Source organism: Salvelinus alpinus, chromosome 4 (assembly GCF_045679555.1).
Source record: "Salvelinus alpinus chromosome 4, SLU_Salpinus.1, whole genome shotgun sequence".
Taxonomy (NCBI): domain Eukaryota; kingdom Metazoa; phylum Chordata; class Actinopteri; order Salmoniformes; family Salmonidae; genus Salvelinus; species Salvelinus alpinus.
Window position 1 is genome coordinate 44,705,550 of NC_092089.1, and position 13,644 is coordinate 44,719,193.

At 42.1% G+C, this 13,644-nt stretch overlaps 1 protein-coding gene across 1 annotated transcript in view; it reads left to right on the plus strand.

Annotated features, from left to right (window-relative positions):
* The window catches only part of LOC139573675 (autophagy protein 5-like), a 32,091-nt gene extending 24,214 nt beyond the window's left edge, over positions 1-7,877 (plus strand). Inside the window, exon 8 of the mRNA XM_071397409.1 lies at positions 3,171-7,877. Within this exon, the coding sequence (XP_071253510.1) occupies positions 3,171-3,307 (137 nt within the window). The 3' untranslated portion in view covers positions 3,308-7,877. The remainder of the gene's footprint in view (positions 1-3,170) is intronic.
* The last annotated feature ends 5,767 nt before the right edge of the window (positions 7,878-13,644 follow it).

Below are 13,644 nucleotides of genomic sequence, written 5' to 3' on the forward strand. Positions count from 1 at the left end.
CAGTTTCTGAGGCAGTAAAGCATCCCCAAACCATCACACTACCACCACCATGCTTGACCGTTGGTATGAGGTTCTTACTGTGGAATGCAGTGTTTGATTTTCGTCAGACATAATGTCATCTCATCCAAAAAGCACCTGGAAGAACCTGGATGATCATCAAGACTCTTGGAAGAATGTTCTACAGACATACAGTGGGGCAAAAAAGTATTTAGTCAGCCACCAATTGTGCAAGTTCTCCCACTTAAAAAGATGAGAGAGGCCTGTAATTTTCATCATAGGTACACTTCAACTATGACAGACAAAATGAGAAACAAAAATCCAGAAAATCACATTGTAGGATTTTTAATGAATTTATTTGCAAATTATGGTGGAAAATAAGTATTTGGTCACCTATAAACAAGCAAGATTTCTGGCTCTCACAGACCTGTAACTTCTTTAAGAGGCTCCTCTGTCCTCCACTCGTTACCTGTATTAATGGCACCTGTTTGAACTTGTTATCAGTATAAAAGACACCTGTCCACAACCTCAAACAGTCCTAGTGAATGACCTGCAGAGAGCTGGGACCAAAGTAACAAAGGCTACCATCAGTAACACACTACGCCGCCAGGGACTCAAATCCTGCAGTGCCAGACGTGTCCCCCTGCTTAAGCCAGTACATGTCCAGGCCCATCTGAAGTTTGCTAGAGAGCATTTGGATGATCCAGAAGAATATTGGGAGAATGTCATATGGTCAGATGAAACCAAAATATAACTTTTTGGTAAAAACTCAACTCGTCGTGATTGGAGGACAAAGAATGCTGAGTTGCATCCAAAGAACACCATACCTACTGTGAAGCATGGGGGTGGAAACATCATGCTTTGGGGCTGTTTTTCTGCAAAGGGACCAGGACGACTGATCCGTGTAAAGGAAAGAATGAATGGGGCCATGTATCGCGAGATTTTGAGTGAAAACCTCCTTCCAGCAGCAAGGGCATTGAAGATGAAACGTGGCTGGGTCTTTCAGCATGACAATGATCCCAAACACACCGCCCGGGCAACGAAGGGGTGGCTTCGTAAGAAGCATTTCAAGGTCCTGGAGTGGCCTAGCCAGTCTCCAGATCTCAACCCCATAGAAAATCTTTGGAGGGAGTTGAAAGTCCGTGTTGCCCAGCAACAGCCCCAAAACATCACTGCTCTAGAGGAGATCTGCATGGAGGAATGGGCCAAAATACCAGCAACAGTGTGTGAAAACCTTGTGAAGACTTACAGAAAACGTTTGACCTCTGTCATTGCCAACAAAGGGTATATAACAAAGTATTGAGATAAACTTTTGTTATTGACCAAATACTTATTTTCCACCATAATTTGCAAATAAATTCATTAAAAATCATAGTGTGATTTTCTGGATTTTTTTTCTCATTTTGTCTGTCATAGTTGAAGTGTACCTATGATGAAAATTACAGGCCTCTCTCATCTTTTTAAGTGGGAGAACTTGCACAATTGGTGGCTGACTAAATACTTTTTTGCCCCACTGTATGATTCAAAGGTAAAACACTGCATTCCACAGTAAGAAACTTATACCAACGGTGGTGGTAGTGTGATGGTTTGGGGATGCTTTGCTGCCTCAGGACCTGGATGACTTGTCTTAATAGAAGGAACCATGAATCCTGCTCTGTATCAGAGAATTCTACAGGAGAATGTCAGGCCATCCATCTGTGAGCTGAAGCTGAAGCTCAGGTGGGTCATACAGCAAGACAATGATCCAAACACTCAATCAAGTCGACATGAAAATAGCTAAAAAGCAACTCATTTAAAGTTTTGGAATGGCCTAGTCAAAGTCCAGACCTAATCCCAATTGAGATGTGGCATAACTTGAAACAAGCAGTTCATGCTTGAAAACCCACAAATGTCGCTGAGTTAAGCAGTTCTGCATGCAAAAGTTGGCCAAAATTCCTTCACAGCGACGTGAGAGAGTGATCAACAACTACAGGAAGCATTTGGTTGCAGTCATTGCAGCTAAAAGTGGCATAACCAGTTATTGAGGGAGCAATTACTTTTTCACTCAGGGGTATTGGGTGTTGCATAATTTTGTTTATTAAATAAATTTGTAAAAAAAAGTGTTCTTCGTAGACTCAGGTTCCTCTTATCTAATTAGGTTTTGGTTGAAAATCTGATAACAATCATTATCAAAAATATGCAAAAATAGTGAAAATCAGAAAGGGGGCAAATACTTTTTCACGGCACTGTATCTCCATACTGTATACCAGTCTGCAGGTGGTGGGTGTGCCTGAGGAGCTTCTTACTAACCCTGGATTCTTCACTCAGACAGATATTTCTAACGATTGTAACAGTCGTTCAGATATTACGTGTACATGCAACAGTATGCATCTTTTGGTACCGTATAAGGAGAAACGGTCAGTGCATGTGTGTGTAGTCATATAGACACTGAGCTCCTACATGACTTGGCTACGGCCCCCTCTAGTGTTTTTGACCCCGCCCTTCCCCTCAGTGCTCTGATATGAGTGGGTGAAAGGTCATGACCTGGGGCCCAGTGTCTCTGAGGGGGTGGGGCTACTGTTGCTTTGAGTGAACCAGTAACTTATAGACATCGATGTACATACATACAACATATGCTCATTGAGACTTACTCACATGGACACCCATTCAGATGAGTCTACCTGCTGGCAAACTTTCACACATTTCAAACACGTAGCCATACATCCAAACACAGAGCGCATGCAGATTATCATACTAACTCACACACGCACACACACTCTCTCTCTCACGCACACACAGAAACACACACGTGCACACCTCGTCGGGCCATCCGAGTGAGTGAGGCTCATTTGTCTTGCTGTGTGACCCTTGGTCAGTCCCTGGGTCAGGCCTGGTCACTGTGATTGATTAATCTGTCTGTCGCTAGCCGAGAGGCTTCGGTCATTCTGAGGTGAGAGGGACAACTTAAACACACGCTCACTTAACTATCGCTTGCACACACACACACACACACAAACTCCCACACTATAATCTATGAGTGGTGATGTTTTAAAGAAAATTCTAGCATTTCTTTTTGTAGAAATAGAAATATATGGAGTCGACACAAAGTCAAAAGGATTTTTAAGTTGGAGCTCCCTCTCATCCTCCATCTCCCTCCCTCCCTCCATGTCTCCCTTCTCTCTCTCCTTATACAGACGAGTCCAAGCGCTACCAGGTGTTGATCCATGGGATTGAGCCCCTGCTGGAGACCCCGTTGCAGTGGCTGAGCGAGCACCTCAGTCACCCTGATAACTTCCTCCACATCAGCGTCATACCCGCGCCAAGCGACTGACACCCCTGGCAAAGTTTGGTAACACCCGGCAACTAGGAACGCTGCAAACTCCGAACGGACTCTTTAGAGAGCAGGAAAACTCGCGTGACTGGGGGGGGGGGGGGGGGTGAAGAGTGACGCAATCGCAGTGTGACGTCATCTCATTCAACTTGTCTCACAAAGGAGCCCACCAGGAGAAAATGTACCCTTCTGTTCTCCATCTCTTTTCCTCTCCTCCTTCGCCCTCTGTCTCTTTTGGACCTTTATGTGTTTGGGGAAAGTTGTTCAGCCCAAAATGTGGAAGGCCAAGCTGAAAGAGGGCTGATCCGTTTAAAAAGAGAGGCAGTGAGATGCCGCTTACCACCTCCTCTCCTCTTCCTCCTCCTAGAGAAAGAGACAGGGCCCCGACATGCCTAGTGGGACCCCCTACAAACAGAAGTTGCCTTAGTTTTCCCGAGTCACATCATGCGCTACACGGCAGGACGTTCATAAAGTCACACTGAGTTTACATGGTTGTACTGTATGCCACTGAGGAGTGAAAGGGGATTTTTAAAGACACTTCACTTCTTCATTCTTTCTCTCACTCTGTCTTTATATTCTCCATCTTCCTCACTGAATTTCCTGTCTCTTTCTTCTCTCTCTTCCTCCCTCCCCCTCTTTCTCTCTCGTGTCATTTACTGCCGATACTCTCTCATCTCCATAGCTAATTTATCTATTGGAATTCCTCCTGCTACTAATGAGACCGCTAAACTTCTGTCTCCATGCCAAGCCTTGGGGTTGTGTGTGTGTGTTGTAGTTAGAGACATCATTTAAAGTCTCATAGAGGGGCATGGAGGGGGTGAGGAAGGTGTGAAGAGTACGAATGGAATCCTGTCTGTCTTCTCTCTTCTGTGTCTCGTGTCAAAGGGAGACGGAGCCAGACATGTAATTTGGAGTGTGTTGTTGCAGTCGAAGGGGAGGGAAACTTGTGATGTCACACCTGTCTTAGCACGTCAGGCTTCCTCATTCACCGCCTAGGATGATGGGATAGGGGAGTTTACAGCTCTGAGTCAGGGCTGGGCTCGACGTGGGGTACTGTCTGAGGGGTAGGCATGTGCATAAGTGTGTGTATGTACATGTCTGTATGGGTACTTTTTACACATTTTGTTGTTACAAAGTGGGATTAAAATGGATTTCATTGTCATTTTTGGTCAATGATTGACACAAAACTCTCTAATGTCAAAGTGGAAGACAAATTGTAACGTTTATTAACAAAATACAAAAAAATGACACTACTATATCTTAATAAGTATTCTCCCCCCTGAGACTACATGTTAGAAACACATTTGCCAGTGATTACAGCTGTGAGTCTTTTTGGCTAAGTATATAAGAGCTTTACACACCTGGATTGTACAATATTTGCCCATTATTCTTTAAAAAAGTCTTCAAGCTCTGTCAAGTTGGTTTTGTATGTCTTGCCATACATTTTCAAGCAGATTTACGTCAAAACTGTAACTAGGCCACTCAAGAACATTCACTGTGTTCTTGGTAAGCAACTCCAGTGTAGATTTGGCCTTGTGTTTTAGGTTCTTGTTCTGCTGAAAGGTGAGTTTGTCTCCCAGTGTCTGTTGGAAAGAACATTGAATCAGATTTTGCCTGTGCTTAGCTGTATTCTGTTTCTTTTTATCCTGAAAAACTCCCTAGTCCTTGCTGATGACAAGCAAACCCATAACATGATGCAGCCACCACAATGCTTGAAAATATGGAGATTGGTATTCAGTAATGTATTGGATTTGCCCCAAACATAATGCTTTGTATTCAGGACAAAAAGTTAATTTCTTTGCCACATTTTTTTGCAGTATTATTTAAGTGCCTTGTTGCAAACAGGATGCGTGTTTTAGAATATTTTTATTCTGTACATTCTTCTTTTCACTCTGTCATTTAGGTTAGTATTGTGGAGTATCTACAATGTTGTTGATCCATCCTCAGTTTTCTCATATCACAACTATTAAACTCTGTAACTGTTTTTAAATCACCATTGGCCTCATGGTGAAATTCCTGAACAGTTTCCTTCCTCTCCGGCAATTGAGTTGGGAAGGACGCCTGTATCTTTGTAGTGATTGGGTGTATTGATACACCCTCCAAAGCCTAATTAATAACTTCACCATGCTCAAAGGGATATTCAGCGTCTACTGTACCAATCAGTGCCCTTCTTTGCACGGCATTGAAAATCCTCCCTGTCTTTGTGGTTGAATCTCTGCTTAAAATGTCCTACTCGATTGAGGGACCTTAGCTAAATGTATGTGCGGTACAGAGATGACGGGGTAGTCATTCAAAAATCATGTGAAACCACTATTATTGAACACAGAACGAGTCCAACTTATGTGAGTTTTTAAGCACATTTTAACTCCTGAACTTATTTAGGCTTGCCATAACAAAGGGGTTGAATACTTATTGACTCAAAACATTTCAGATAAAAAAATGCATATATTTTTTATAATTCCACTTTAACATTATGGGTTATTGTGTGTGACACACAATCTCAATTTAATAACTAAATGTGGAAAAAGTAAAGGGATGTGAATACTTTCTGAAGGCAGTGTGTGTGTGTGTGTGTGTGTGTGTGTGTGTGTGTGTGTGTGTGTGTGTGTGTGTGTGTGTGTGTGTGTGTGTGTGTGTGTGTGTGTGTGTGTGTGTGTGTGTGTGTGTGTGTGTGTGTGTGTGTGTGTGACTGCACACAGCGGACACAGACTTTTGACTCAGTCACAAAGACACAAGCCGATGATGAAAAGCAGAGCTAGACTCTCATCTTGCTGACATATTTGTTTTGTTGGGATTTCCCAGTCAACCTATTGGATTGAGTTGCTCAATACTGACAGCTCTGGCTGTATCTCTATTGCAGAGCTTTTAAATATCTCTATTGCATGTGTATACTGCCATTCCCCCTCCAAGCCCTTGGCAGCATGTCTCGCAACTCACCCAAAGGGATCCTCGGCAACCATGTATTATTCATTACAATGGGGAAGTACAGGTAACTGCCACAATAAAGGAAACCATGACATAAAGTGTCTTAATAGGGCGGTGGGCCACCAGAACAGCTTCAGTGCACTATGGCATAGATTCTACAAGTGTCTGGAACTTTATTGGAGGGATGCGACACCATTCTTACACGTGAAATTCCATCATTTGGTGTGTTGTTGTTGGTGGAAAACGCCGTCTCAGGCGCCACTACAGAATCTCCCATAAGTGTTCTTTAAACCCCCTATGCTTTTTTGAGACCCTCTTTCAGTCTAGCAGGCGCTCTTTTTCAAATCTCTTCTAGCCGTGGTAGCCAAAATAATGGGCAACTGGGCATTTTTATACATGACCCTGATCATGATGGGATGTTAATTGCTTAATTAACTCAGGAACCACACCTGTGTGGAAGCGCCTGCTTTCAATATACTTTGTATCCCTCATTTACTCAAGTGTTTCCTTTGATTTTGGGAGTTACCTATATGTGGGACACAATGTCTGACCCCAGTTCTCCAATTGTCCCTCTGCTCCCCAGGTCATCACTTAGTTCATCCTGTTGTGGTTGTTGTCGTGTTTTAATTCATGGCCATAACCCCCCCGCCCCTTAGAAATCAGACCGTGATGCGTCATTAAGGCTGAGGTGGCAACGAAAGGTCAGAGGTCACTAAGCAGGTCACTGGGCATGCTCTGTACTTAGGTGGTGTGATGATTGACGTTTGTGTTTTTTTTTTTGCTTTCACCATCAACAACAACCCCAAATGCTCCCCCAATGTGTTCCAACAATAGCCAAACCCTCACTGTCCTAGTCATTGACACTAGATTCCGCGAAACCGAGCTCGCTCTCACACACACACACACACACACACACACACACACACACACACACACACACACACACACTTGTTTGTGTTTAACATGTTACAAGGGGCTGAGAGCAGTCAGAGGGTATCAGACACATGAGAGTGATTAGTAATTTAGAGGAATCCATGACTGTATTCCCTCCATGCTGCATCCCCGTGGGATAGAGAGCAAGATTAGGGAGAGAGGATGAGTGCATAGCTGAGATGGCCAACGGGCCTTTTCTCAGCACAAGCTCACTAGGGGGGATTTTCTGCTCTATATTTCTACATTTGGACACTGAGCTTATTTACAAATACTGTAGTTTTCCTTCCACCACACACACACACACATAGACACACACTAGTCAATATGCAAACAAGAGTTCTGAGATACTTTTCCGTCTCTCTGCTGTTTGTCTTTTCTCCCTTCCTCTACTTTCTCTTGGTGACAGCGGTCATACTTACAGCACAGGTACAAACAGAACCATCCAGTCAGTGGAAACGTTACTAATGAAACATTTCTTGATTAACGAACGCTATCTTCAACTGTCAGATCTTACCTGGATTCAGCGTTTTTCTCACTGTTAACTCTGCAACAAACAACAAAAATGTGCTTTCTTTTTCTGTTTTTTTTATTTTCTTTCTCTCCTAATACACTATTTTGCAGTGGCTTTTCTTTCGTTTGCTACTTACTGCAATGATTACAATACAATGCTGTAAAAATGTTTTTGTGTAGAATTAAAAATGAAATAGTTTTATACTGTAGTTCTGGGCTATGCCTGTGTCTTTTTGTTCCTGTTCTGGTTTGAATTATGATGAATGGGGTTGTTATATGCGTCTTATTTCTACATCAAGTGTTTTTACTTTTATATGAAAACCTAATCTCCCAGATTTTGTCTTCGTCATTTATTGGTGTTTATTTGAGGTTCAGGGGGTGGTAAAGGGTGTACAAAATGTATCTGAGAATCGTAGACTATTAGTTTTATTATCAATCCTTTAAAAAAATAGCTTCAGTCCGTTTCTGAATCACTATTGTCTACCCTTATTATTCCATGTTTATCTCCCGATCGAATCTCTTTTCAAGAGGGATGTGGTCTCTCTCTGTGGAATAAGGAAATGGCCATCCCGTCCCAGTCTCCACTTGTTGTAAACTAGTCACCAAACACATCTAAGAGATTACTCTCGTCATTGTTTCTTTCTCTTTCAATTCTTGGCACTACAAACACAGTGCGCCTTCCCTCTGTCCATCTCTCTCTTTTCCTCCTGCTTCAAAGGATGGAGAGAATTATGTCTGTTTTAACGAGGAAACAGCCTTTGAAGTTTGTAATTATTAAAAGGACAGAGTTCAGCTCTCTGGATGTTAGCAACCCTAGCTCTTTCATTTGCTTTTAGTCACTCCCTCTCTCATTCCCTTTGTCTTTTCTCTCTGTCACACACTTTTCTGCTTTTGTATACCTTTTAATGACAAGTATTGAGTTGATGAAAGTCAAACTCAAATTGTATTGTTAGTTCAAAAGGAAAAAAATAAACTACTGTCTAGCCAAAGAGTCCCCCCTCCTCTCGCTCTCTGTTGATGAGGATGTTGAGGTAAACCAGAGATGCTGGAGACCATAAGTCTCATGTGAAGTTATGAGGTGACTGGAGACAACTTTCCCCTCTGCCACCCTCACCCCACCCCCCTCCACACTGTGACTACACAAACACACGAATACAAACCTTATCTTTCTTACACATATTCTCTCTCTCACACACACACACACACACACACACAGGTTCCCTCCGTACCTCAAGCATACCTGTAGCCAGGGGTAAGAATGGCTGTCAGAGGAGCAAATAACTCTCTTTCCTCTCTCGTTCCCGGGGGTGCCCTCTCATTTTGAGTGCGTCCCCCTCCCCTCGCCCCACACAGGGGCCAACCTGTCATTAACCTAGGCCCCTAATGGGCAGGTGCTGAAGGCAGAGAAAGAAAGAGTCACTTCAAGGCCTTTACGGTCACTCGCCTTCATCTACATCCTCCCGTCATTGTCTCAGTCGCAGTGGCTGAGTTTACTGTATCCTCTCTCTCTCTAATAACTGCTGTACCCACTTCCCAGCTGTAGCCTCTGGCTCAGGGTGAGTAAGTAAGTAAAGAGGAAGACTGTAATTTGTCTTTAATAGACTAGAGAATTTGACCCTCAGCCCCTGTGTGTATGTGTGTGTGTGTGTGACAAAAATGTAAAATGTTGATTCACTGCTTACTAGGGGTGAAACGGTATTCGTATTGAACCGTCCGGTACAGGGTCCACAGTGCACGGTTCGGTACGCACTGCGAACCGAACAATACATTAATAATATATTATTGCTATATAAATATTATAGATATTTAATTGTAAACATTTTTTTTGCATAAACCAGTGGCGTATAAATTAACGTGGGAAAAATATCCACATAGTAATAAAGTTGTTTATAGTTGTCTGCAGCTCCGCTCATGAGTTATTTCACTCCAACGAGAACAGAGCTGAGACCGCTGTAGCAGCAATTCGCTTATAAAGGAATTAGCAGTTAGCTAAATGCAAAGGAGCAACTTGGCGAGCCAGAACAAGAAGACGGCCCAGTATCATTCAGGTCTGCCGTCTGGGAACATTTAGGTTTCCCTATAAACTATGACGGGGATTGCCAACGAGTGGTGGATAAAACGTCTACAACATGTAGGCTCAGTTCATTTTGCCGATAGCCTATTCGAGTGGCATTACAAGTAACATGACTACTCATTTGCGCCGACATCACCCCAAAGTGCCAATCCGTGGGACTAGGCGAAAAAATTAAACGGCAAACACTTCTCCCCACAGCCTTCAGACAACAATATGCGTCTGACTCCGGTAGGGCTAAAGAAATCAACGCAGCGATAGCAAAATTCATAGCAGCAGGTATGAGACCCATATCTGTGGTAGATAATGTGGGTCGAGCGCGCTTCACTGTTCCTTCCCGTACACATTTTGCCCAGAAATTAATGCCTGCCTTATACAACAACAAAAAAAAACTTGAGAGCGAGTTGTCAGAAACGCGGTCTGTTGCTCTAACAACAGACAGTTGGACGTCTAGGGCTACAGAGAACTTCCTTACTGTAACGGTTCATTTCATTACGGCAGAATGGGGATTACAAAACCATGTCTTTCAAACACGTCCCCTTGAGAGTAGTCACACCAGTGTAAACTTGGGGGGAAGAGCTAAGAGAAGTAGTTGCATTGTGGAAGTTGGAGAGGGATAATGTAACTATTCCTGTGACCACTGACAACGCTAGAAATACTGTAAATACAGTTGCACTAGCTGGATTGGGCCACATTTAGGATGCGTTGCTCACGTTATTAATCTAGCATCTCAAAAAGCAATGTCAGTGAATCCAATCTCTCGCCTCCCAGCGAAGATCAGGAAGGTGGTATCCTTCTTTCATAAAAGCACAACTGCTGCACATGTTTTCAAGACAAAACAGGAGATGCTGGAGCTGCCAAACTACAAACTAAACCAAGATGTCCCTACTAGATGGAATTCAAGCCATGACATGGTTGAGAGATACCTTGAGCAGAAAGTGGCGGTGTATTCTACACTGACTGATCAAGCCGTGAGGAAGAATGTCAAAGATATTGTGACCTTGTCTGAAAATGACATAAGACTAGCAGAGGAAGTTATCAAAGTGTGCAAACCTCCCAAAACAGTCACAACACTTATATGCACTGAGAACATTCCATCAGTTTCCATGGTCCTACCTATGAAAACAATGATCCTGAAATCAATGGTGGCATCTGATGAAGATGAACCCGCAGTAAGGGATGTCAAGACTGCTATCAGAGTTAACCTGGAGCCTAGATATGCTGACCCTGGTGTCCAAGACTTCTTACACAAGAGCACCACTTTGGACCCCCGGTTCAAGTCCCTGCTGTACATGGATGCTGCTGCTCGTCTGAGAGTCAATGAACTCACAGCAGAAATTGAGACCAATATACAACAGGTATTGTATTTATTTTGTTAACGTGACATTCATTATTTTATTAATTAGGAATTTAACAATGAATTATAAAGTAATCATTGTAATTGTCATAATAGTGTCTGATATATATTTCTAACAACAAATCATATTTTTAAAGTCACTTCAGAGATAGTAATTTTCATCTAATTTAATTCTGCAGGGTCAAGCCCTCTCCAGAGATGGCAGACGACAGGGGTTCTACTCCAGAAAAGGAGGTGACCTCATACAGGGAAGTGGACTGTATTCCCCTGGATGCTATTCCCCTGGAAGACCAAAGAGTTAACATACCTTCATGTTGCCATGTTAGCAAGGCGCTACCTGGCTGAGCCTGGGACCTCTGTCCCTAGCGAGAGGGTGTTCTCCACAGCGGCTGACATAGTCACAGTAAACCAATCTGTGCTCACTGCAGATCATGTGGAAAGACTAATCTTCTTAAAGAAAAACTTGAAAATCTGATTACATTTCATTTTTTTTCAAGTAACCAGTCTCAAGTGGTCCTATTTTGTTTAAGGCACTGCTATGTGACTTAATTTAGATATATGCTGCTGGACTATGCACTGTTGTTGAAGTTCTGTTTTAAATGACTATTTTTTTTCATGTTACAAGGCAGGCACTGTTGTTTTTTTGTTGTCCCTTTGTTTCCATATGCTCCTGGGAATTCAAGCTACCCATGTTTACTATTATAATAAATGGAAAATCTAAATTACATATTTTCTCAGGCATTTATTTTGTTGATGTATCGAAACCGTACCCTACCGTGACACCACTGTACCGTATCGTACCGAACTGTGAGTTTTGTGAACCGTTGCACCACTACTGTTTATAGTATTTTTGAAAACTTCCTGAAATAAACAAAATGCAATGATGTAAATATTTATATTTAGTCCATTGGGACTTTTTCTCTGGCCCATCTGAGTACATGAAAAGTTTTATAAAATGCACTCACAAACAGGGCCTTTTTGGTCCACCAGCCACTGTGTTAGGTAGATTTTAAAAATCTACCAGCCACTCAGATTTTTTACCAGCCAAAATAAAAATGTTTTCAACAATAATTAAAACAAGAACACGGATGAGCATGCTTTGTATTGTTTCTAAAACAAATGTATTACTAGTGAAAATGAATGTGGTACATTGTTTAATTTCATATCATTTTTGTGACCTGAGCCTTAACCAAAATATCACAGATGAGACAAAAATGTTCACCTACCCCTTTAACAAATGCAAATGACCTAATTCAAAACCTAACTTTGTTCACTTTATATATACATTTAAACAGTATGGCACTACTTTAACTAAAATGAAAAACAAAAAGGCAATTAAAACTTGTTTTATTAATGAACATTGTTGATATTTGTTTGTTAATAAAAAATTAAAATACATCACTTCCGTTGTTTGGCTGTGCCTATTGCACCGTTCGAAAATGAGGTGGATAATTAAGCCGTGGGGAACAAGAGGCGGTTCTGTATCATAAATACAGTCGCAGGTAGATGGGTTGACTGGCCCTTGTCTATCGCGTCGGGCCGAACAGCTTCATTTGCATGTGACTATATTCATGATACAGCACTGCCTCGCTTGCCTAATTGCTTTTACAAAACTATTACCAACATATTAAAATAACAATGAATTACATATTTTCATTACCGTTATTTTGACCAACAAAAAAGGTGGGAGGTTACCGTGGTAATGTGACTAGAGATTCATGTGCCTGTGAGATTGAGAATCTGACTAATAGTTGCGTTGTCTTCTCTTCTCTAGCAGTTGAAACGCAAACATTCAAAAACAACGTGGCTTGTGAACAAAACAATGTAAATAGCCAAGAAACACAAGAACAAAGGATTATTTCAGTTGACGTGCGTCCCAAGTAAATTAGACCAATTTTTATGCCTGTGCGCAACGCTTCTAAAAACGAATCTTTCACTCGGCTCTTCAAGTGCGCACACAGCCCCCAGCCAGGCAGTGTTGCAGCGCGAGGTGGGATAAGCAAAAGCAGAGTTTCCCAAAGTCGGACCATCCCCCCCCCCCCACACTTTTTGCTCTAGCTCTACACAGCTGATTCAAATATCCAACTAGTCATCAAGCTTTGATTATTTGAATCAGCTGGATCGTAGTTGCAATTAATTTACCACCTATGAAATGAAACAAAACAGCAGAAATACTTTAAAACAACTACTGCAGCATTTATTTAGCTATAAATGTGATCATCATTTACTATTTATATTCACAAATGCGATTGAAATGCTCGCACTGTGGACCCCTGACCACCCTCCAACGTGGCTGGTGAAATAGACATCTTACCCTCCAATGCCAAAATCTACCTGCATTTGGCAGGTGGCGTGTGTTAATTTTAGGCCCTGCTCACAGAACCTATACATGCTCACAGTACACTCACCCACATTGATATATAGCACCAGCTATAAGCCCACTTCACACACAATTACAGTCACACATAATACATAACCTCTCTCATTGAAGTAGCAAGGATATTGTTTGCATATGTGCATATGATGTGGTATGGAGAGAGA